Source organism: Hemitrygon akajei, chromosome 4 (genome assembly GCF_048418815.1).
Source record: "Hemitrygon akajei chromosome 4, sHemAka1.3, whole genome shotgun sequence".
Lineage (NCBI taxonomy): Eukaryota > Metazoa > Chordata > Chondrichthyes > Myliobatiformes > Dasyatidae > Hemitrygon > Hemitrygon akajei.
Window position 1 is genome coordinate 64,374,876 of NC_133127.1, and position 27,051 is coordinate 64,401,926.

General features: G+C 41.6%; 1 protein-coding gene across 9 annotated transcripts in view; it reads right to left on the reverse strand.

Moving 5' to 3' along the window:
- Window positions 1-27,051, reverse strand: part of LOC140726389 (ETS-related transcription factor Elf-2-like) — a 165,691-nt gene that overhangs the window by 34,342 nt on the left and 104,298 nt on the right. For 5 of the 9 annotated variants that reach the window (XM_073042701.1, XM_073042700.1, XM_073042707.1 and 2 more), the window contains one exon: window positions 7,762-7,875. In XM_073042701.1, the coding sequence (XP_072898802.1) occupies window positions 7,762-7,875 (114 nt within the window). Of the gene's footprint in view, window positions 1-7,761; window positions 7,876-8,101; window positions 8,187-15,519; window positions 15,748-17,013; window positions 17,141-27,051 lie in introns of those variants that run through there. The other 4 variants (XM_073042705.1, XM_073042704.1, XM_073042702.1 and 1 more) reach the window with 3 other exon arrangements.

Here is a 27,051-nt window from a genome sequence, read left to right on the forward strand (position 1 = left end):
CTATTGCATTTTGTCACCTTCCTGTAAATACCTGCAAGAAAATGAATCTCAAGGTAGTATATTGTAATATATACACAACATTGATAATCAAGTTCGAGTTTACTGTCATCTGATTATACATATATACCAAACAAAGCAACATCCTCCAGACCATAGTGCATCCACAAAACATATTACACACAGCACATGAACAAAATATTATCACAAATAAGTTAATAAAATTCAAGATTCATGTAGTGATGAGATCTTGGTGGTGGCAAGGTATTTGTTAGTCTCACAACCTGAGGAAAGAAGTTGTTACCCAGTCACACAGTCCTAGTCCTGAAGCTTCTGTACCTCCTTTCTGACCGTAATGGGTCAGAGATTGTGGTAGCGATCTGCCGCTTCGCTCCCCATTAATGTCAGAAATTGGAGGGGCGAGGGGGAAGGCCCTGGTGTCCTTTCAGTGGTTTGTAACTATCCTCTGTAGGGTCTTACACCCTGACTCTGAGAGGTGTCAAGTGATAGTGATCCGCTTTCCTTGAGGTAAGAGCCCACAATGCTGTAAGGGAAGGAGCTGAAGGATTTTGACCCAGTGAGAGTGAACAAAGGGCGATATATTTCAAAGTCAACATGGTGCATGGCTCCGAGGGCAACTTCTAGATAGTGACGTGCCTCTGCTTTTGTTGCCATTGTCCTTCTACCTGGCCATTTGTGTGGAGGGCCTTAGCTGTGCATCATATACTGTACAGTGTCTATAAAAAGTTGAAAAGTATTCCACCCCACCCGGAAGTTTTCATGTTTTATTGTTTTACAACATTGAATCACAGTGGATTTAATTTGATTCTTTTGACACTGATCAACAGAAAATGACTCTTTCATGTCAAAGTGAAAACAAATCTCTACAAAGTGATCTAAATTAATTGCAAATACAAAATGCAAAATAATTAATTGCATAAGTACTCACCCGCTTTAATATGACACACCAAATCATCACTGCTGCAGCCAATTGATTTTAGAAGTCACATAATTAGTTAAATGGAGATCACTAAGGTGTTTCAATTTTATTGTAGTAAAAATACACCTGTATCTGGAAGGTCCAACTGCTGGCGAGTCAGTATCCTGGCAAAAACTACACCACGAAGACAAAAGAACAGTCCAAGCAACTCCACGAAAAAGTTATTGGAAAAACACAAGTCAGTAGATAGATACAAGAAAATTTCCAAGTCACTGACTATCTCGGAGTACAGTTAATGTCAATCATCAAGAAATAAAAAGAACATGTCACAGCTGTCTACCTGCCTAGAGCAGGCCGTCCTCAAAAACTGACAAGAGAGGGAGGCCACCAAGAGACCCATGACAATTCTGGAGGAGGTACAAGCTTCAGTGGCTGAGATGGGAGAAACTGCACATACAACTATTGCCATGGTGCTTCACCAGTCACAACTTTATGGGAATGTGGCAAAGAGAATGCCACTGTTGAAAGAAAAAACTCACATGAAATCTCCGCTAGAGTTTGCCAGAAGGTACGTGGGAGTCTCAGAAGTCAACTGGAGGAAGGTTCTATGGTCGAATGAAACCAAAATTTAGCTTTTTGGCCATCAGACTAAACACTAAGTTTGGCAAAAACCTAACAGCTCATATCATCAAAAACACACCAATCCTTTTGTGAAGCTTGGTGAAGGCTGAATCAAGCTGTGGGGATACTTCACTGTACCAGGCCCTGGAAGGCTTGTGAAGGTAAAAAGCATATATGTCAAACTCAAGGCCCGCGGTGGAATTATCTTTGGCCCACGAGATAATATCTAATTACTATTAAAGCTGGCCCCAGTAATCGAAGCGCCTATGGCGTATGATATGGTTAATGCTGAGTTTATTCAGGTACCAGGTTTTCAGGGTTTTTAGTGTTTATTCGGCAGTCTTCTTCATAAGAAACGGAATTTGTAAAGTGAAACACTTTGTAGTTATAGCAGAGACTTGAGACACATGAGAGCAGGCTGAAAAAACGGAGGCAACGAAAGCTGTGTTCGCGCGCGTCCGACTGATCCGGCCCGCATGAAGCTGCATTTTGCTCAATCCGGCCCGTGACCTAAAATGAGTTTGACACCCCTGAGGTAAAGGGTAAAATGAATGCAGCATTCAGGGAAATCCTGGAGGAAAATCTGATGCAGTTTGCAAAAGGTCTGCAACTTGGGAGATTTATTTTCCAGCTAGACAATGACCCCAAGCCAAAGCTACACACAAACGGCTTAAAAACAATGTTAACGTCCTGGAGTGGCCGTCAGAGTCCAGACCTCAATCCAATTGAGAATTTGTGGCTGGACTTGGAAAGGGCCGTTCCCTCACCATCCCCATGCAATCTGACAGAGCCTGAGCAGTTTGTAAAGAAGAATGGGGAAAAATTGCAGTGCTTCAGATGTGCAAAGCTGATAGAGACCCATCCACAAAGACTCAAGGTTGTAATTGCTGCCAAAGGTGCATCTACTAAATACTGATTTGAAGGGGGTGAGTAATTATGAAATCAATTATTTTGTGTTTAATAACTGTAATAAATTTAAGCCTATTTGTAAAGACCTGTTTTCACTGACATGAAAAAATCTTTTTCTCTGTTGATCAGTGTCAAAAATGCCAAATTAAATCCACTGATACAATGTTGCAAAACTAATCAAACATGAAAACTTCCAAGTGGGAGAGAATACTTTTATAGGCACTGTGTATCAAGGAAAAGGAGATCTGAGAGGTGCATTGAGTTTAGGCGTGTTCTTAGTAAATGGTGGATAGGAAAGAGGTTCTGAGTGGCCTGATCTTATTCCTTTGGTCTTCCATCAGATATCATCATGATATGGAAGTCCATTCCTATGGACTGTCACTGGGCAAGAACTTATAGCCAACACCTTCAGCACAGAATGCAGCAGTTCAATTCTCCAACCTGCCAAGGGCAATTCACAAATTAGTCTCAAATTCTAAGTCTGCCAACACCCACCTCATCCTGAAATGAATAGAAACAAAAGTGTAGTCACCCTCTTCTTCCGTTGTCCATCGGATTCCGATGACGACGTCCACTCCTTTAACGGTGAGATCTTTGATGACTATACAGTCCTATCCTGAACCCACAAGTTCTATTGCAGGTGGGACATGTATATGTGGTAGTGGTGGTAGTGATGACAACCATGGCTGCATTTCTCCTGGCTCTCTTCTGTCTTCTGGTTGTTCTTTCCATCTCCAGAATACGAACCCCATTCCTACACAGCTGTCGCCAAGTGTTACAGTCAGCAGCAACATCCTCCAGGTCCTCAGGTCTGATCTTGCACTTCCTTAAAGCATTCTTCATCTGATCCTTATCGCGCTTCTTCGGCCCACCAGCTGAGCGTCGACCATGATGTAGTTGGCCGTATAACACTCTGCGGGGTAGCTGACATGAAGGCATCCTTATCATGTGCCCCAGGCACTGCAGCTGACGCTGGGTGATCATGGCCTCAATACTTCTGCAGTTGGTCTTTACTAGTATTTCAGTGTGAGGCACCCGCTCATGCCAAGTAATTCCCAGGATGCGCTGAAGGCAGCTTATGTGGAAGCACTCCAAGGACTTGATGTGACGGCTGTAGGTTACCCAAGCTTCACAGCTATAAAGGAGGGTGGTGACACAGACCGCTTGGTATACAGCGACCTTTGTGGAGGGACGAAGGCTCCTGTTCTGAAAGACTCTACGCTGAAGTCTCCCAAAGGCAGCTGATGCCTGTTTAATGCAGCTCTGGATGTCGTTGTCAATGCCACTACCCTCAGAAAGAATGCTCCCCAGTCACCCACAAAGCTGAAAACTTACAGAGTAAAATATAGGAAGTGGTATGTTTCCTAAAGGCAAAGGCTTGTGTGTAGTTCTTCTATTGATTCTAATGTATTTCTTTGTTCTACCGTAAATGTCCACAAGAAAATGGAACTTGAGGTAGTATATAGTGACATACATATACTTAGATAAAAATTGCTGCTTCCAATTGTAAAAGTCAGACTCGAGAGTGGAATAAAATATCAATGTTTACATGTGGCATCGAACTTAGAGAAGGAGCACGTAAACACTAAAGCAATTTCCATGTGAACAAGTATGAGGTGGTTCATTTTTGGTGAGGAGGAATATAAGATTTAAAAGACAGAAATTCACAATTTCAAGCTGCAATGCCAGTTATACTGGTCATAAAAAGCACAAAGTACACGTTCACTCCTAGAAGTTAAAAAAGCAGAAGTTGCATTAAACTGATATAGAACCTTGGTTAGACCACATCTACCCCAAGTACTGTGCAGATTACTTGACCCCGTATTTCAAGAGGAAGCGAAGACACGAGAAGTTGTAAAAGATTTACAAGGCTCAGATCAGAATGTAGAGGTTTTCACCACCAGAACTGAACAGTCTGGGACTCTCTTTCCTTGCAAAAGGAAGGCTAAGGAGTGCCTCAAAGAGGCCTTTTGTAAATATGAGCGGGTAACAATACCGAAAACAAGGGAAACACTCAGGAGCTGGGTATGTTGAATACTGGGGTCATAAATACAGACTGTCACTAATAAATCCAGTAAGGATTCAATAGAAACTTCATGACCTAGTGAGTGGCCGGAACATGAAACTTGCTAATACATGTAGCATTTGAGTCAATTAGCGTAAATCTTTTTAAAGAGGAAGAAAAAGGACAGCATGTGCTGATAGGGCGCTACTAAACAGGACGAAAGGGGACACGTGTCGAGCATAAACATTGGCACAGATGCTTTTAACTCAATCACCACATACACATTCAGCTCAGAGCAATACTGCTTAAAGACTAGAGATCCTCAAATGTAACTACTAGTAAAACTAGACGTCCCAAAGTAACTGAACAGATAAAATTATTGTTGCAAAGACAGTTACACATTTTTAATCTTTTCACTAACACTTTAAACAGCGGAAATAATTGACAAAAAGGCAAAAATTACTTATGTTTTCAAAATCCTTTGACCAGGCTGAACAAACCACAGGTACTAAATTAAATTGGTACATTTAACATGAGAACCACTACTTTCTTAGAAGTTTGTGCAGATTCAGCATTCCATCAAATACTTTGACAAACTTCTACAGATACGCTCAACAGATTCTACAACCTACAGTCTTGTTTTCAAGTACTCTTTACAACTCATGATCTCAGTATTATTCTTTATGTGAAGTTTATCATCTTTTGTACATTGGTTGTCTGTCAGTCTTTATGTATTGTATTTTCCTCAAATTCTATTGTATTTCTTTCTTTTCCTGTAAATGTCTGAAAGAGATGAATCTTAAGATAGTATATATACCTACCTTGATAATAAATTTACTTTGAACTTTGAGTACTACCAAAGAATGTTCGATGAAGAGACCAATTTGGGTGATTTTCAGTATTGTCTGTGAACACTATTTCATATCAATCATAGGAAGTGCACCTGCCTCTCAAGAGAAAATTGGACACATGAAATTATCTACAGTGGGCTAACAAATATGGTCAGCATCAAGCTGCATGTGCTTGCTACTGTAAGGGATGCAGTCCACACTACTTCAGAGTTCAAGTAGGGTCAATCTGCACTTACAAGCCTTCAAGATTCTTTATAATCACAAGGTAATGCCTTCTGCATCATGAAATGTCATGCTGGAAAGGGGAGGGGAGGGTCAGGACACAGAACAAGCCCTGATCACAAAGCAGCTTTATGAAGTATTTGTTTGCTCACTTTGTCCAGTCTAAGCCAAAATACAGATTTTGAATATCTGACATACTATTAGCTCTATTAAGAAAAAATAAAGAAAACTAAAATGTTAAACACAACAGTTAAACAAATTTTCTTCAACATATAAAATTAACAACCAAATATAATCCTTCAGTACTCTTCTCCTCCATAGAAACAAATGAAAAACCAGTCCTAGAATCAGGCTGTTCAGTGCTAACACTTAGCTTTCCCAACCTGCACTCAGTAAAAAGTCCAAGGTAAAGTCCATTCATGAAAAAAAATCATTAAGGGCTGACGAACAAACAAGCAACTGAGATATTTTCCTGTAAAAACAAGTCTAAAACTAGAGGGCAGAGGTTTTTGGTGAGAGGGAAAGAGTCAGAGGGAAAATTGGGGGCAAGTTTTTCCATAGAGGATGATTTGAGCTGCCAGATGAAATGGTGGAGGCAAGTACAATTACAATGGTTAAAAGATATTCAGATAGGTTTGTAGATGGAAAAAGGTTGGAAGGATAGGGTCAAATGTAGAAAAATTGAGTAAGCATAGATACGCATCTTAGTCGGCTAAAAGATCTGTTCCCAGTAAATCACCAAGATACAAGAGCAGAATTAGCCATTCAGTCCACTTGAGTCTTCTCCAATCATGGGTGATGCTTTTTAAAAAAACTCCATTCTCATGCTTTCTTGCTGTAGAGCTTAGCACCTTTACCAAAGAAGAACCTGTCAATTTCTGTCTTATATATACCCAATGACTTGGCCTCCAATATCCTAGGTGGCAACAAATTGCAGAGATTCACCACCTTTAGGCCAAAGAAATTGTTCCTCATCTCAGTCTTAAAAGGACATCCCTTTATTTTGAAACTGTGCTCTTAGATCCTAGACTCTCCTACTAATGGAAACATCCTCCCTACATTCACTATCTGGGCCTTTCAATAGTCCATAGGTTTCAAGGAGACATCTCCTCATCCTTTTGAATTCCATCAAGTATAGACCGAGCACTGTCAAACACTCCTCATACATTAACCCCTTCCTTCCTGCGCTAACCATGCTGGGTGGCTTTGTGAATCAAAATCTCAGCCACTAATTCTATGGAATTAATGGACAAACCCTTTCAAACACCCTATCCAAATAGATATAAAATACCTGCCCAGAATTTTAGTCCAACTACCAAATTTCATCTTACATTTAAAAAGAAAGGTAGAGAAGCCCAAGCAAAAACATTCATACCTTGACTACACATCACCAAGGGTTTATTCGAATGGAAATCATGCAAGGACATCCTCAACTTGACACATCAATATTTTTCTCTTTACCTTAATCCCACAATCCCTAATACTGTAATCTCCCTTCACTCTTATTTTTGTTTCTCATTCAAGTGCTACAGAGTTTTTAAGCCTTAGCAGTTCAATACCTGTTAGAAAATAACAGCGCGAAATGGTTGACTCTGGATATCAAATCAGTCGATGAGAAAGTGGGGAGAATGAAAAAAGGGACTAAAGTAGGGTTAGGGTGAATAGGTGGTTGATAGTCAGTGTGGGCCAAGGGCCTGTTTTTTTGCTGTCTCTCAATATGACTCAGTATTTCTGAACCCAACAGAAACTGAATCCATTAAAAGTTCAATCAACATTCCCTACAGAGCTAAAAATAAAAATCTCTCCATCAATAATCGAAGTTTGCCAGCATTTATTCCAGATCTGAGCATGATGCCCCCGGAGGAGCGTGCGCGTGCGCACGGCTTGCTGGCATGCAGATTTCCAGTTCTGCGATCCACAGGACGACGCTCCAGACTAAATACCACAAATTCATTGTGCCCAAGGTGGAATTCAAGAGAAGCACTTCATATTTTATCTAACATTAAGATACATTATTTCAGGAAAGAAAATATCCAAATAAAAAATTTCACAGTCCCGAGAAGATTGAAAATAAGGGAGCTTACTTTACAATAGGCAAGTTATAGATTACATTCAATGGTAATGAATCTTTTGACAAACAGGGATGAGCTGTATAGAATAAAACTTAATTTTCACATCAAAGTCCAGAACTTGCAACTTTGAGAGAGATTACCTACCGCTGTTCTTGTCATCCCTCAGGCTGGTTGGAGAATCCATATGAAGCAGGGCTTCAGCTGCCTCAATGGTCTTATCTGTGCAATGGACATGACTGCTGTGGACAGATGCTTCCACTGTAAGAAGAAAGACACAGAATTGGTAAGCCAAAATATCAAGTGCTGCATACAATGTGCTAATCTGAATGCAACAAGTCTTAAATCAAAGCTTTAACTTGCACTATTGTTTTAGTAATGGTCTCATGTCTCAATGTAAACCAATTCTATTGAACTGTTAATACTTTAGGCCTCCAAAAGTCCCTTCCTACAAGTTCTAGCATGGTCCAAGTTCAACTGTAAATACCTGCCTACTTGCAGTCTGTGCCTGTTTTGGTTTCTTCATGCTGGACAACAGTATTTATAGATGCACCACTGTGCAACACCAACAGATCTGGAAGGAAATGGGACATCTTGGTAGGAAGCTTAATAACCCGAAGTAACAACTTTAGTTTTTTAAAAAATATATTTTAATGGTGTTGGGTGGCTGCAAAATATTAAATAGCACCTTATACAAGTTAAATATACAAATTTCAGGTATTAAGTACCTGTCTAATCAAACAATTTTCCGACTTATCAGAGTATTCTGAAAGTAGACAGTGTCGAACCAACTCATGGCTACAACTCAACTATTATGGTCATACATCAAGCCATGCAAATGGTTGACAGTGTCAAAGGAAGGGGAGGGGAGAAAAAGACACACTTGCATCTCTTGGAGGCATGTGTAACCAAGGGATGTTTCTTTCCAACAATGGACTGTAGAAGCAGAGATGAACTTTGCAACACTCTCTTTAAATCTGATGGGAAACTAAATTTAAAAAATACTAATAATACTTTGTTTTAAAGTTAGCATAAGAGGCAGAATACTAGCTTGTTAAAACCAAAGTTGTTATGCTCAAATCTTTAGCTATTTTCCTGATCGGAACAGAGCAATTACATATATGTAAATGTAAAATTGCAACACAAATAATAAATGTAAAAAAATGTGACATTTTGTTGGAAGAAAAACGTCACAAAATGTTGTTAACAGCACCATTTACATCCACTCATACGCTGTGATGTGGTCACCTATCTAACAACTGCAAAGGAAACCACAACACTTACACTTGGAACTTGAGAAAAATCACAGTTTTGCTCTAGAAGCACATTAAATAAAATAATTCATTTAGGCAGACTGTTAAAAGAAATTGCATGAGAAAAGGTATATTATTTTGATTTGATCATGTCATAGCACTTCAAAGACAATCATAAACAGAGTAAGCCTTCAAGAGCATTTACTGAATATACAACCTTGATAGAAGACATAGCAGTTTGTCCATTTAAACTCTTAAAAGAAGATTCACTTTGCTCAGTGACACTATTACTTTTTAAGAAGTGTGCATCACTGAGGAGCAAATTCAACAACAATTCTAACTTACATAATTGAAAAGCTATTTGTGATAGACAGCATAACGTTCTGGCCAAGACCATTACCAAGGGCAAATAAAACAACTATGCACTCGCCCACCTACAGGCTGACTTTCGCTTCCCATAAAAGAATAATTTGAAAAGGAATGTAGTTCCAACACAGTCTGGGGGGAAAGAACTATACACTGCAGACTTGGATTACAAGTCAACAGAGATGTCAGTGCATGTTTTTAAAATTTAGTGACCTATTAAAATTTCCATTAAAAGGCTGGTTCAATTTAGATGATAACATTAAAGGTGAAACATTCATTACTGTTTTCACACAGTAACACCGACAATACAGGCCATATCCAATTAAAAATTAATGAAAATGTTCCCCTTCACAATTTACAAAGAAAAAAATATTTTTTTAAAAATTAAGAGAAAATTGCAGATGCTGGAAATCTAAGCCACACACACAAAAATACTGGAGAAATTCAGCAGGCCAGGCAGCATTATGGAAAAGAGTATAGTTGACGTTTCAAGCCAAGACCCTTCATCAGGACTGGAGAGAAAAAAAGATAAGGAGTTAAAAAGTGACTTACATGCAAAATGGAGACAATTTTTTGAAATGTTCTTATGAGAATTAGAAACAGAATTTCAGAGTACTGTTTATTTTGAAATCAAATTGGGTATCCACATATCAAATGAGCAAAGGAAAAATGCTACAATATATACACACACAAGTGCCAAAAGGTCACAATGTGACACATTTTAAAAGAAAGCTACTCAGAAATACTGGTAAATTGTACTTGTAGCACTTTGCTTCCATACAGAAACTTCAAACATACAAAGTTATTCCCATGTGAAACACAAACACATCAACTTAAAACTTCTACCGCAAGCACAAGATATTACGTAGATACAGGAAATCCAGAGTAACACACACGAGGTCAGACAGCATCTATGGAGAGGAATAAACAGTTGACATTTTGGGCCAAGACCCTTCATTAGGTCTGTGTATGTACCTCCGCTGCAAGAGTAGCATTGATTGGTGAAGGGCAGGGGGTGGAGAGACTGGAGTAGTGGTAATGGAACTATTAATAAGTTCCTCGAAATGGATGTGGAAGGTTAATCATCCCAACCTCACAACATCACTACCTGAGGCCAACCAGCTTCAGCTACTTCATCGATAACCTTCCTTCCATCAGAAGGTACAAACGGGGACGTTCCCTAACGATTACACAATATTTAATTCCACTTGCAGCTCTTCAGTGAAAAATGTCCACACTTGGATGAAGCAAGACCGAAGCATCTTCAAGCATGAGCCCGATAAGAGGCAAGCAAAGGTCCCAATCCATGAGCACCCCAAAAGTGGATCTAACCACCTTCCCTTGATATCCAGTAGCATTCTGATCATTTGATCCCTTGCCAGCAACATGCAGGGTTTGGGGGTGGGGGCGCTTATTACTGTTCAGAGATGAACCAGACCTGAGACTACCAGATGCGTAGGTTTTCTCTGCCAAGTAATTCACCTCCTGACACCCACTTGCAGAGGCTATTTTGACAGCACCTCCCAATCTCCAGCACCGAGAGGGATGAGTGCAGGATACACATGACCACCACCTCCTTGAGGTTTCCCTCCAAATCACACACCTGTAGCGGTGTGCTACACGCAGCGCTGAAATAACAACACGTAGTCGGTGAGCTGCAGTTGCGAAAGAGGTTTATTCAAACTTTGTGGCCTCGCTTTAAAGCCTTCCTGATCCCGCCCTCCCCAGGCAGGAATACTGTAGGGGGCATGTATTCACAGTCCCGTCCCACGCGCGGGCTTTTCCCCTTGCTGGTGAAGCAGGCTTGGCGCCCTCTTTGGGACCGGCCTCAATGCCGGCGCGCGTCACTTTGTGAGCCGGTTCGAGTGCGCTGGGAAGTGGGTCGCCACACACCCTCTGTATTACTGCCCTTCTGCCCATCATCCTTTAAACCTTGTAGCACTCTCTGCAACAGCATTGAGGAAGCACCTTCTCTAGCAAGGCTGCAGCAGTACTAAAGTTCAGCTGACAAGTACCTCTTAACAAGCAAAAAGTGACGGAAGCGAACTAGGCATTGGCCTTGACAGCAACGTCCACATCCCGAAAATTGAATTAATTAAGTTAAAGCACTTACACGAAAGTGCTACCATGCCAACATCAGGCCAAAGTTCACAGAAATGAACAGCAAACTTCAGCTCAACTGACGCTTGAAAGGAAACAAGGTTGCAGACCAGCGAGTTCATGGGACCCCTGGCTTTCATTCCAAAACAATCACTTTTAAATCTAAACATGACAACACCATTAAAAGTCATTCCAGTTGTTTCATCTAAAATATTAGTCACACTCAGTGGCCACTTCATTAGGTATACCTGCTTGTTAATGCAAATATCTAATCAGCCAATCATACGGCAACTCAATGCGTATAAGCACACAGACATGGTCAAAAGGTTCAGTTGTTGTTCAGACCAGACACCAGAATGGGGAAGAAATGTGATCCAAGTGGCTTTGACCATGGAATAATTTTGGTGCCAGATAAGGTGGTTTGAGTATCGCAGTAACTGCTGATTCACCTGAGATTTTACACACAGGAGTCTCTAGAGCTTAGAGAATGATGCGATAAATTTTTAAAAAAACAGCCAGTGAGCAGTAGTTCTGTTGGAGAAAATGCCTTGTTAATGAGAGGTCAGAGGAGAATGGCCAGACTGGTTCACACTGACAGGAGGGAGAAACTAATTCAAATAACTACCCATTACAACAGTAGTGCACAGAAGAGCATTTCTGAATGCACAACACATCAAACCTTGACATGAATGGGCTACAGCAGCAGAACATGAACTGTGCCTAACAAATTGCCCACTGAATGTAATTTTACATCAATATCCAACCAGCAATGATGTTGCCATCTTTGTAGTCTGGAGGAACAGAGAGACCTTGGGGGTCCATGCCCATAGATCCCACAAAGGTGCCATGCAAGTTGATAGGGTGTTTAAGAAGGGTTGTGATGTGTTGGCCTTCAAAATTCAGAGGACTGAGATCAAGAGCCATTAAGTAATGTTACAACGCCATAAAACCCTGGTTAGACCACACTTGGAATATTGTGTTTAGATCTGATCGCCTCATTATAGGAAAGATATGGAGAATTGAGTGAGGGTGCAGACGAGTTTTACCAGGATGCTGCCGAGATTAAGAGAGCATTTCTAATGAGGAAAGGCTAAGTGAGCTAGGGCTTTTCTCTTTGGATTGAAAGAGGACGAGGGGTGACTTGATGGAGGTGCACAAGATAATATAAACCATTGATCGAGTAACAGCCAGACGACCTTTTTTCTCAGTGTGGAAGTGGCTAATGGGGCATAATTTTAAAGTGAATGTAGGAAAATATAAGGAGGATGTCAGATGCAAGTTATTTTTACACAGTAAGTGGTGGATGTGTGAAATGACCTAGGAGGGGTGGTAGCAGTTAGATACATTAGGGGCATTAAATAAATTTGTAGATAGGCACATGGATGTTAGAAAAATGAAGGGCTATGTAGGCGGGAAGGATCAGCTTGATCTTAAAAGTTAAAAGGTCGGCAAAACATGTGGACCGAAGGGCCTGTACTGTGGTTCTGTGTACCACTGTCCGAGTTGGACAGCCCTTTGCAGCATCAGTCCAAGGCCCACTATGCCATTCTTTGATTTATTAATTTCCACTGAGCCATTTACTATTTGAAAAATGAGTACTCCGTTTACTAAACTATTGCAAGGTATGGTAAATTCTGTGCTGCTCTCTGAAAGCAGGTTACACTGCATCAAGCAATCACTCAGCACAAAGCCAGGAAGTTGATGCCAAATAAAAATGGAAAATGCTGGAAATTTTCTGCAGGTCACAGATGCTGCCTGACCCGCTGGGTATTTTGAACTTACCCCATTCAGATTTCATGTTTCCAGCATCTGCAGCATTTTGATTTTGGAAACTGCTGCCCTTCTTTTCGAAGAGGAATGCTGACATTACCCTGTGGAAACACTGAATGCTCAAGTTCATGAAGAGCAGGAACTTTCTCTACTTTCCCACTGAGCAGTGGCAGGGACCAATATATAAACACAAGAAATTCTGCAGATGCTGGGAATCCAGAGCAACACACACAAAATGCCGGCGGAACTCAACAGTTCAGTCGGCATTACTGGACCTGATAAAGGGTCTTGGCCTGAAATAACTATTGCTTATTTTTTTCCCACAGATGCTGCCTTATCTGTTGAGTTCTTCCAGGATTTTGTCTGTGAACAATATCAGCACCTTGTGTTGGGGCTTATCCACCAAGTGCAAGTGAAGTGTAACTATGTCTTGAATGCTGCTAAACTACCCCACTAGCACTTAAAATCAACTTTTATATCTATGCATTCTTATTCTTTCAGATTCTAATTATTAGATATGTACAGTATGTTTTAAGCATTAGCTGAACGCGTTGCTTCCCCGATCTTTGCTTTCCACTCTGCAATTTTCTGAGCAAGATTCCGCACTGAAATTCACTGTCCCACTTTGAGGTTGGGACTCTGCATCTCCTGTTTCAATGTGATTTGTGAAAGATACACTCATTTGCTTGCACTGTTCAGACAAGGACCCTGCCTGAGTTTTACAACAAAAACCTCTGTGCAATAGCAAAATGCAACTATGAATCCAATGAACAACAAGCAGTGACAAGTGTCACTGAGATCTGAATTTTTTCACTTTTAGATTAACAATTGACCACCAAATACAGGCCAGACATTTTTTTTTAACCAAAAGCGGCAGGGCAGCTGAATTTTAAGCACATATACAGAACTGCCCTTTCTTCAGGCAGTGCATCAGATAAACACTGTCTGAAAGCTGGCAACAGTGCAGAGCCAGTGAAGCACACCAGTGCAACTGGGCCAGTGTGGTTAGATCAGAACTCTGATGCTCCTCTGTTTCCAATGCTTCTGGATGACATGCAGGCATGTGTTGACAAGAGCTGTAAACAAGTTACAGCTACTGAAGCAGTTAACAGTATCACCACAATTTGCACATTGTTCAAAGCAAGCAAAAAGAAAAAAAATCTCCTCACATCAGTTAAATATGTGAAAGATATCGGATCAGTTTGAAGTCCTTTAGCTGTTCTCTACCAGGGAACTAATCCTATCTGTCCATGCCTAGGGAAAGGTTGGGGAAGAACTAAAAATTCAACCATACTGGCAAAAAATATAGGCATTATGACCTTGAGTAAAACACCAGTTATAGCACAATGTCCTTAAACATAGAATAATCCAGAAATAGGCATCGTCTAAATTTACACATGAATAATGACTTTAGTGAGATGGAGAGTAACTGGCACTACAAACTCAACAAAAGTCATAAAAATAATACTAACAACTTATTTGGCACTTCAATTAAAAGACAACGCATTAATCTATTAGCTGAATGTAAATCTGTCAAATTAACGTTTTAATAACCTGATAACCAACTGTAGAATGATGGGAGGCTGATACATTTAACTAAGAGGCCAAAATCGGTTTGAAGGGCAGCTATAAATACACAATGTGTAGTTGGAGATAAATTTGGGTTCCAGCATAACCCTGGGTTTTAGGTTTCGCATTAGGTCAGTAGTCTGTTGCTCTCTCACATACATATAGCGACCTGAAGCTTATGTATCAGTGCCACCTGTTTGAGATCAACACAACTTTGGCCAAGGTGGCCTGTTCTCGGTTGTTTCCATTTATGGAAATGTGTTGGATACCTAATCTTGGTGCGGAATCAGCCGAGTGAGTAATTATACATGGAGTCTGAAAGCAGCTCAAGTTGCTCATGGCAGTCTCTGCCAAAGACAGAGCAGCAGGCACCCAGGAAACCCTTCACCACCGAACGGGAACGGAAAGCTGACTTGGGTGGCAATACCCCCGAGAACGACGTGTTTGTCGACACCGTTGCATTTGTGGATTTACAATCAATCCTTAGCTCACACAAATCCGGGCGAACTTTAGCACTAACTTTTCTTTTTTTAAAAAATTAAACACCACGCTTGTTTGCCAAGTCAATCATACTTGAATCGTGCGTTGAAGATGCAGGCAGGTCAAACGGAAGTTTTGAATCCTTATTTCGAGTATGTCCTGAAATGGAATGCGCTCAAATTGAGCTGTTTGATTTTATCTCTGAACCGAAACAGCAGAATTAATACATGCACTTGCCTCAATACCAGGCCATGTGCCAAACGTTCAATACTTTCAGATCAGACACTAAGCATAACGCTGAAGGGCGGGAGCATGACCACACGGTTCATTAATAAAAAGGTTTCCCGTTAGCTACAGACAGACAAACCTTGGGGTTTACGAGTTGTTTGTACAAGATCCCTTCCACAAACGTTGGAATATGGTGTCAACTTGAAAATTATTTGCTTCCTCTTTTTTTTCCTCGTTATGCTCATTAGAACGATTAGTGGTGATTTTTTATGCTTTCGAGAAAATGGTTTTCGTCATCACTGAACTCAAGCACGCCTCTATGACCAGCATGCGTTTCAGAATGCACAGGTTTCTTCCGAAATGTGTGTGTTCGGCCAGTATTTTATAAGTACGCACGAGGGGCGGAGCCAGAAACGATTTTTAAATAAAGCATTACACGTATTTCGAAAGATATTCCTTATAATCAACACTGGCCGAATAGATAAGGGATTTACCTGTACTTGCTTAGTAATAGAAGCATTTTACAATAATTGCGATTGTGTTTTTAAACTGTGATTATGTCAAAACTGTGCCAAATAGGCATATACAGTAATAACGTACGGAACAAACGTTCGTAATACCACCCTCCACCCCCCCCCCCGACCCCGGAATAAACTGAAGGGTTTGCTCGGGTGCTGGGGTTCGCGACACGGGAAGATAGATGCCGGTGGGCAATGGGGGCCGTGTACTTTGCTGTGGTTGAATCGCGCGCTTCCGCGGCGAGTCCGAGTGAAGGGGACAGAGCGGTGTGGCAGCAGCTCACTTCCGTGTTTACAGACCCTCCCCTCCCCTCCGCTGCCCGGCCCGGCCCGGCCCGGCCCGGGGGCCAGGTTCCATCCGGACGCGGACGCGGACGCGGCCTCGCCCACCGCTCGCTGCCCGGTCCCCCGGGCCGAGCCCCAGCCGGCCTCCCACCGAGAGCAGAGCAGAGCAGAGCAGCCAACGCCGCCGCACGTCAATCACACGGAACCGAGCCGCCGCGCTTCCGCCATCAAGATTGGTTGTGGCAGCGCAGTTAGCAGATGAATGATTCAATATAAAAACACACCGACCCGCCCCGAACATCCTGCAACCCTGATTTAAAAGTACGAGTTCTTTCCGAATGGTAAAGTTATAAAATACATCAGTCAGAGGCGTCAAACTGTGGATTTAAAGCCTCAAGTATCAGCAAAGCAAGACAGCGTGGCAAGACGTAGGAAAGACAACAATCCACCACACTTCCTGGTTCCGTAGCTATTAATATAAACTAACGGCAAACGCGCACAGTCAAATAGCGCTCTGCTAATAGACGCATTCCTGCGAATGAAATTCCATTGGATCACTAAGTCCTCCAAATATGATTTTGCAATGACGCAATATATAAAAAATAAAAAACAATCAGGTTTTATTATGCTCTCCCCTTCAAGAAATGATCAGGAAGAGCTGATCTCGCCATGCAGGTTGCTAACAAGGTGATCACTTCCTGATCAACCCCCCTCCCTTCCTTATAGTAACGGGACTTAAGCAGAGCGCAGGCAGTCAGACACCACTGACATTCCCTGCGCGGCGCCCGCCGGTACGCGTGGGCCGCAAAGTTCTTACTGATGAGTTTTACCGGCTTGGATGAGTAAATCCAGCTGATTTTTCCGACCCTCGTGAAGTGAAGTCGCCATCTTCTCCGCAAACAGCAGCAGCAGCAGCAGCTTCCCAGAGAGTCAGAGAGTGCTGCTGATGGTATCACTGCGCAGCGACAGGAAATCTTTACACACGCACACAGCCGTATCCGTCCGCACAGCCACACACTAACCGCAACTCACAACAAATCTGAGCCCAGACCCGAGCCAGCGACAGCAGGAAGTCAAATAACCAAACAGCCCGCAAAAGGAGAAAAAAATATTCAATGCGAATTGGTCTTTTCCCAGATCCCGGTTTTATTTTTTTGCAAAAAATAATTAACCCTTCCACATGATTGGTTTCACCAAGTATGTTCCGCAGCCTAAAAGGAATCACACGGTAAGGGGTCGCTTCTCCCCGCATTTAAGGGTGAGAAAGAGATCCCGAGCTAGACACCATCCTGCTATTGTTTCAACTGCAAAACGCGCGCTCCGCTTAATAGCCGGTGTTAAGTACGAGGGCAGGTCCACAGGGGGGAGGATGTGATCTTGTCTTTCCCCAAACCGAGTGACTATAAGAATATTTTCTTCCCCCGTAAAAAAGTAACAACACATATTGTTGTATCAGGTCAATTTCAAAGTCTCAGCTCAAAGAGCGAGAGCAGCCGGACAAAGTTCTGTTGAAAAACAGGACCCCATTCGGATTTCCGACTCAGTGGCAGTTACACCGCGCATTACAGTGATTCAAGTAATAAAGACGTTACAGGTTATAAACGAATCTGCTAGAAACCCCCATTTTAAAAGTTTTGAAAAAGTTTTACAAATCTGATTAAAACCAAGCTTGTAGTTGCAAGTTTATTAATTTTAAGTAAACGTGTTGCAGTTCCGCATTCCACGTCTAATTGTACATTTCACAAACTTCACGAACCAGGCTTATAATAGCTAATTAATCTCGAGCATCGAAGGTCGAAAATTACTAGCGATACCTGTTGTCCTAATTATTCTGCTCTTGCCCTACAAGAACATTTTAAAAATGCATTAGATTTATCGTATCCCGAGGTCCACTACGCCCACCTTCTGCAAAAACTGGAGAATCGAGTACCAGGCCAATCTTCCATTAAAACACCCTCTTGACTGCAAAGCGAAACAACCACTTTAAATAATTTGAAATATGGCACAGTAACAAAAATATTAAAGTTGTGGGGCATGGAAGTTCATATTTAGTACTTATGGTGTAACTATTACTGGCAGAGGGAGGTAAGACAAACATTATATTTACTAAAAGTTTAATTGCAGTATATCGTTATAAAGAACATTGGACGCTAAAGACATTACAACTTTTTAAAATTATCTTGGATGTAAAACATTCCATTAGACGAGAACATCAGAAGCTCTAAAATGGAGCACAGAAAATCAACTGCTTCATTGAAGATATGTGAGAATGTGGATCCTTTCACCTGTATTCTATGCTCTTGCAGGTGAAAAAAATGTGAATATACAAAATATTACTGTTGATATATTTAACAAATAAAATCAAATTTAAAGTTGCAGCATTTAAGAATCCACCACAATTAGGTCAGGCAATAAGAGGGGGAGCACTATTTAAGCAGAAGCCCTACCAGAGAATGGCAATGCATTAAAAAGCCATAGACCACAAGACATAGGAGCAGAGTTAGGCCATTCAGCCCATCAAGTGTGCTCAGCCATTCTATCACGGTTGATTTATTATCCCCCTTGACCCCATTCTCCTACCTTCTCCCCGTAACTTTTGACACCCTTACTAATCAGGAACCTATCAACTTCCACTTCAAATATACCCAATGACTTGACCTCCACAACTGTTCGTGGCAATGAATTCCACAGAGTCACCAGCCTCTGGTTAAAGAAATTCCTCCTCATCTCTGTTCTAAAGGTACACCTTATTTTCTGAGTCTGTGCCTTCTGGTCCTAGACTCCCACATGATAGGAAACATCCTCTCCACATCCATTCCATCTCGACCTTTCAATATTCAATAGGTTTCCACAAAAAATTACATTGTGTGCATTGCTTGTAAACTGTATCCTTAATTTGTAACCTTAGTCATATTTATAATTTTTCAATTTTATTTTTACTCATTTTTCAAATTTATTTTTGGATGATTCAGCTACACACATGTCCACTGACTCCAACTGCAGCTTGCCAGTTAAGTCAAAATAGGCTCAAAGCCATAAAAGTACGTAGTGTTTCAAGTTACGAATAATTCTTAAAGCAAATGCTTTAAAATTCCTGCATTCTGCTTTCTTCAATGCAAATGTGAACTTCTAAATATTTGTTCATCTTTCATCATGAGTTATTTCAACAATCGAACTGTTCCATGCGTTATAACCATCAGCTAATGAAATACATCCAAGATTTCAGAACTCCACCTGAGATTCAACCTGTCTGACTTCATTAATACAGGTCCCTGAAATAACCTATGACTATATTCTAGGTCCTGTTTTAGGAGCACTAAATCATAATTTAGTAAGTAAATTTGATATTTTCTGTTGTATTCTGCAGAAATAACTCAAGAAACTCAAAAATGAATGGAAAATTATAATGGGCATCTCTCATTAAGATGCTATGTAACTACAGATCAGTGTTTTAGGCACAAGATGGCACTACAGAGCAGTTTTTAAACATTTTGAAGGTCGAGCAATTGCCCTGTGCATTTTCTGTTTTGCAGGAAGTAACAAAGCAAGCACTTACAGTTGGTCTTTTTTCCATAAACCATGTAATCTTTGCTTTTTCTTCCCCAGAACAATTACACAGTCATACCTAACATGATTATTCACCAATATTGGGCAAAAAAGCATAACCATCTGTCATTGCTATAAAGTGTCAACTGGAATCAGAATCAGAGTTATTATCACTTATGTGGCATGACATTTGTTGTTTTGCAGCAGTACAGTGTAACCATGAAAACTACTATAAATTACAAATAAATAGTGCAAAATAAAAAACAGGGTAGCATTTGTGGACTGTTCAGAAATCTGATGGCAGAGGGGTAGAAGCAGTCACTGAATCATTAAATACAGGGTCTACAGACTCCTGTATCTCCCTCCCGATGTAATAACAAAAAAAAAGGCCACAAGCGTATGTCCCAGATGATAAGGTCCTTAATAAAGGTTGTTGCAAATTCAGGTCCTTGATGGTGGGGAGGGTTGTGCCCGAGAGTATACAACTCTCTGCAGCCCCTTGCGATTCTGTCCATACCAGGCTGTGATGCAACCTAGTGAGCATGCTCTTAAGTGTACATCTATAGAAATTTGCAAGAGTCTTTGGTGTCAATTTAAATCTCCTCAAATTCCCAATGCGGCAGAGCAACTGGTGTGCTTTCTTCATGATTGCATCAACGCGCTGGGCCCAGGACAGATCCTCCGGGACACTGTCACCCAGGAACTTGAAGCTGCTCACCCTTTCCACCGCTGACCCTTCAATGAGAACTGGTGTGTGTTCTCCTGAAGTCCATACGATCCTGTTGGTGCTGACTGCGATGTTGTTGTCGCAATATCAATCTCACTCCTGTGCGCCTCCTCGTTGCCATCTAAGATTTTTACCAGTAACAGTGGTGTCATCTGCAGATATATAGATGACAATTGAGCTGTGAGTGCCAAGAGTGTAGAGGGAGTAGAGGAACGGACTAAGCACACATACTTGAGATGCGCCCGTGCTGAATGTCAGCAAGGAGATGTCACTGATCCGTACTGACTAGGGTCTCCCAATGAGGAAGACAAAGGTTCATTTACAGAGAGAAGTACAGAGAAAGGTGCATTCTACATGCGGACTATTTAGTATTTATCATAACTTGAAAGTTTAATTGATTTTAGACAGTCATGATTAAGATACATGATAAAGTTAACACCAAAACTAACAGCCATTGAAACTGAGGTTCCACATACTCAATAGTTCAATGGTTTACTTTACTATCAGAGAAATGTACACAATATACAACCTGAAATTCTTATTCTTTGCAGACATCCACAAAAACAGTGTCCCCAAAGAACGAGTGATAGTAAAAATGTTAGAACTCCAAAGCACCCCTACCACGCACAAGCAGCAGCAAAAGCTACGACCCTCCCTCTCCCCCACTTACTTCAGCAAGAAAGAAAAGCATCAGCCCCCTCCACCCACCAAGCATACAATAGCAAAGCCCCCATTAAAGAGCACGATCGTTCACCTGATAATTCAACATTTTATTATACCTTGCTTTGTATTTTAAATGGGCTGCCGGCCTATGTAGTTAATACAACTAGAATACAGCAAAGAGTTATTCCCCACCAACAGCGAAACATTAGCCTCCTGTTTCAGCCAGTGACATATATAAAACCATAAGACAATAGATTACAATTAGGCTATTTGGCCCATCATGTCTGCTCCGCCATTTGATCAAAGCTGATCCATTTCCCTGTCAGCTCCATTCTCCTGCCTTCTCCTTTCACACCCTGACATATCAATAATCTATCAACTTCCACCTTAAATACACTGAATGGCTGGCCTCCACAACTGCCTGTGGCAACAAATTCCACAGATTTACCACCCTCTGGCTAGAGAAATTCCTCATTTCCATACTAAATAAACATCCCTCTATTCTGAGGCTGTGCACTCCAGTTGTAGACTCCTCCACTATATGAAACAACCTCTCCACATCTACTCTATCTAGGCCTTTCAACAATGAGATACCCCATCATTCTTCTAAATTCCAGCAAGTACAGGTCCAGAACCATCAAACATTCCGCATTGGATAAGCCTTTCAAACTCCGAATCATTTCCGTGAACCTCCTTTGAACCCTCTGCAATGTCAATACATCCTTTCTTAGATACGGGACCCAAAACGCATCAGCCTTACATCCTTGCTTTTACATTCTAGTCCTCTCAAAATGAATGCTAACATTACATTTGCCTTCCTCACCACCAACTCAACCTGCAAGTTAATCTTTAGGGAATTCTGCACAAGGTCTCCCAAGTTCCTTTGCACCTCAGATTTTTGAATTTTCTCCCCACTTCCAAAGTAGTTTGCGCTTTTATTCCTTCTACCAAAGTGCAATGTGATACACTTCCCAACACTGTATTCCACCTGCCACTTCTTTGCCCATTTTCCTTATCTAAGTCCTTCTGCAGCCTCCATACTTTCTCAACACTACCTGCCCCTCCACCTGTTTTCATATTGTTCAATATGTATCGAAGCATACTCCATGTTTGCCACAGGGGGTACTCATAGTAAATATACTGCTATATTACATCTTCCGTAAACAACTCTTACAATGCTTTCATATCCAATCAAAAATTTATGATGCTAACATTTTGAAATAATTCCTGATCCTTTTCAAATAAATGTATTCTGACTTGTGGTGTAGCAAAAATTTAATGCAAATATCATCACAGATAGAGCCATGTAGCATGGAAACAGGCCCTTTAGCCCATTGAGTTTCTACTGGCCATCAGGCATTCACCTCTACTTATCTTACACTAAACCAATTTAATTTTCCTCCAGACTGTCATCAACTCCCCTTCAGAATCTACCACTAGAACCAACTTACACTGGCCACTTAGGCTAATAACCCATGACTTGGGAATTTGGGAAGAAATGGGAATAGCCAGAGGAAACCCATGTAGTCACAGGGGAATTTTCAAACTCCACAAAGATGGCACCTTAGGTCAGGATTGAGCTTGTGTTTCTGGGGCAGTGAGTAAAGCAGCATTGCATCCACTGTTTTTGTATCCACTGGATTTACTCATTATAGTCTAGAAGAGCAGAAAGAAGCAAACCCAAATGTGTAAATCCTTACCCCCATCAATTTTTCCCCAAACTCAAATTACTAGTTATATTTGTAAATTTAAAGATGCCTCATAAAATACGTATTTAATAACTCAATTTAAATTGTCTTTTAAATTATTCGTGTAAATGTCAGCCATTTCCCTCCCACCCCAAAGGTCTACCTATCATGTTTAAATTATTACTCTGGATGATCAATTCATTAACTTCAAGCACAAGTTATAGCATGGAATACCCTGCAATGTATAGCAAGGTGCAGCAATCAGAATTTCATTTCCATACATTGGCAGGATTTCCCAGAATGCTGTTTGTCATGGGATGTACATTTGATTGACTTCCCTTCTTCCATATCTCCAGTACAGTTCCCAAGATACTCCTCAAATGTGGCTTAAGTTGAATCAAACAGCTTAATCTTGAAAAAAAGCCAGATGGCAAATATATTATTTGCATTTATAACCTGAATACAAAAACATTCTTACCTCCTTCCCAAAGGATGACAAAATCTTGCTATACATTGGTGAGGCCCAACATAGATTGGGGGACCACTTCATCAAACACCTCAACTTTATCTGCAAAATGTGGAATTTCCTGGTGGCCAACCATTTCAGTTCTTATCACCACTCCTATTCTGACATGTTAGTCCATGGTTTCCTCTTCTGCTGTGATGAGACCGCTTTTGGTTGGAGGAGCAACACCTCATCAGATTCCATCTAGGTAGCTTCCAACTTGATGACATGAACAGCAATTCCTCCAAATTCCAGTAATTTCTTCCCCTCCCGATTCCCCTTTATTTCCCCCTCAGGCCTGTTACCTCTTCTCCTCACCTGCATATCATCTCCCCCGGGTGCCCCTTCTCCATCCCTTTCTCCCATGGTCCACTTTCCTCTCCTATCAGATTCCTTCTTCGCCAGCCCCTTGCCTTTTCCACCTCTCAAATTACTTCAGGCCTCCTCCCCCACCCATCTGGTTTCAATAATCACCTTCCCGCTTGTCTTCCTTCCCCTCCACCTTCTTATTCAGGCATCTTTCCCTTTCCTTTCCAGTCCTGATGAAAGCTTGTAACGGTATCCGGGCCAACTGGAAAAACAGCAGATGGAATTAAATGCTGACAAGCGTGAAGTGTTGCACTTTGGCAGGACTAACCAAGGTAGGCCTTACACAGTGAACAGTAGGGCACAGAGGCGTGCAGTAGAGCAAAGGGATCTGGGAATACAGGTCCATAATTCATCCAAAGATGTGTTACTGGCAGGTAGGGTCATAAAGAAAGCTTTTGGCACATTGGTCTTCATAGATCAGTGAGGAGTTGGGATGTTATGTTGAAGTTGTGTAAGATGTTGCTGAGGCCTAATTTGGAGTATTGTGTGCAGTTTTGCTCAACTATCCACAGGAAAGATGTCAATAAGACTGAAAGAGTACAGAGAAAATTTACAAGGATGTTGCCAGGACTGGAGGATTTGGGTTATAGGGAAAGACTGAATAGTAGAACTTTATTCCCTAGAACATAGAAGATTGAGGGGAGATTTGTTAGAGGTATACAGAATTATGAAGGGTATAGATAGGGTAAATGCAAGCAGGCTTTTGTGAGACTACAACTAGAGGTCATGGGTAAAGGATGAAAGGTGGAATGTTTAAGTGGAACATGAGGGGGAAACTTCTTCACTCAGAGGGTGATGAGAGTATGGAATGAGCCACCAGCGCAACTGGTGGAACATTTAAGAGAAGATGAGAGAGGTACATGGATGGGACCAGGTGCAGGTTGGTGGAATTAGGCAGTTTAAAAGGTTTGGCGTGGACTAGATGGGCCAAAGGGCCTGTTTCTGAGCTTTCATTTTCTATGACTCAGGATCTCGCCCCTAAAAGTTGATTGTTAGGATTTTGACGATTGAATGGATGACTTACAGCAGACTGAAAAGCTTGAGCACATAGACATTAAGAAAGAGGATGTGCTGAAGCTTTTGGAAAGCATCAAGTTGGATAAGTCACTGGGACCAGACGAGATGCAGCCCAGGTTACTGTGGGAGGCAAGGGAAGAGATTGCTGAGCCTCTGGCGATGATCTTTGCATCATCAATGAGGACAGGAGAGGTTCCAGAGGATTGGAGGGTTGCAGATGTTGTTCCCTTATTCAAGAAAGGGAGTAGAGATAGCCCAGGACATTATAGACCAGTGAGCCTTACTTCAGTGGTTGGTAAGTTGATGGAAAAGATCCTGAGAGGCAGGATTTATGAACATTTGGAGAGGCATAATATGATTAGGAATAGTCAGCATGGCTTCGTCAAAGGCAGGTCGTGCCTTAAGAGTCTGATTGAATTTTTTGAGGATGTGACTAAACACATTGATGAAGGTAGAGCCGTAGGTGTAGTGTATATGGATTTCAGCAAGGCATTTGATAAGGTACTCCATATGCAAAGCTTATTGAGAAAGTAAGGAGGTTGGGATCCAAGGGGACCTTGCTTTGTGGATCCAGAACTGGCTTGCCCACAGAAGGCAAAGAGTGGTTGTAGATGGGTCATATTCTGCATGGAGGTCAATGACCAGTGGTGTGCCTCAGGGATCCATTCTGGGATCCCTTCTCTTCGTGATGTTTATAAATAACCTGGATGAGGAAGTGGAGGGATGGCTTAGTAAGTTTGCTGATGACACAAAGGTTGGGGGTGTTGCAGATATTGTGGAGGGCTGTCAGAGGTTACAACAAGACATAAACAGGATGCAAAACTGGGCTGAGAAGTGGCAGATGGAGTTCAACCCAGATAAGTGTGAGGTGGTTCATTTTGGTAAGTCAAATATGATGGCAGAATATAGTATTAATGGTAAGAATCTTGGCAGTGTGGAGGATCAGAGGGATCTTGGGGTCCAAGTCCATAGGACACTCAAAGCTGCTGCGAAGGTTGACCGTGTGGTTAAGAAGGCGTATGGTGCATTGGCCTTCATCAATTGTGGAATTGAGTTTAAGAGCTGAGAGGTAATGTTACAGCTGTACAGGACCCTGGTCAGACCCTACTTGGGAGTACTGTGCTAAGTTCTGGTCACCTCATTACAGGAAGGATGTGGAAACTATAGAAAGGGTGCAGAGAAGATTTACAAGGATGTTGCCTGGATTGGGGAGCATGCATTATGAGAATAGTTTGTGTGAACTCGGCCTTTTCTCCTTGGAGCGACGGAGTTTGAGAGGTGACCTGATAAAGGTGTACAAGATGATGAGAGCATCGATCATATGGATAGTCAGAGGCTTTTTCCCAGGGCTGAAATGGCTAACACGAAAGGGCACAGCTTTAAGGTGCTTGGAAGAAGGTACAGAGGAGATGTCAGGGCTAAGTTGTTTTTTTTTTATGCAGAGAGTGGTGGGTGCATGAAATGGGCTGCCAGCAACAATGGGAGAGGCAGAAACGATAGGGTCTTTTAAGAAACTCCTGGATAGATACATGGAGCTTAGAAATATAGAGGGCTATGGGTATAGGGCATTGTGGGCAAAGGGCCTGTATTGTGCTGCAGTTTTTCTATGTTTTCTATTTTTATTCATTTCCATAGATGCTGTCTGACTCACTGAGTTCCTCCAGCATTTTGTGTGTGTGGCTCTTACTACCACTCTAGCTGACTATTCACAAGTCAGCTCTGTTGTAAACAGTCCATGGGTTCTTTTTATCAGAAGGCAACTCTTCATAAGGTTTGAGAAGATTATGTCTTCCTTAGCCGGGGCTGTTGAAACCAGAAAATAGTCTGGGAATGAGAAGTTGTCCACACAGGACTGAGATGCAGAGAAATTTCAATGACGGGGCAAGTGAAATAGAGTGAAGTTATCCCTTTGGTTCAAGAGCCTGATGGTTGGGGGGTAATAACTATTCTTGAACCATGTGGTGCAAGTCCCGAGGCTCCTGTACTTTCTTTCTGATGGCAGCAGCAGGAGGAGAGCATGATCTAAGAGGTGGGGGTCCCAAATGAAGGATGCCGCTTTCCTGCAACAACACTGTGTAAATATGCTCAATGGTGGGGAGGGTTTTACCTGTGATGGACTCGGCTGCATCGACTACTTTTTTTTTTAATAGGATTTTCCCCATGTGAGGCATTGGTGATTCCATGTAAGTGTTTGTGATGCAGCCAGTCAATCTACTCTCCAGTACACATCTGAAAAAGTTTGTCAAAAGTTTTAGATCTCATGCTGAATCTTCATAAACTCCTAAGGAAGTAGAGGGGCTGTTGTACTTTCTTCGAAATTGCACTTGTGTGCTACGCGCAGGACAGATCCTCT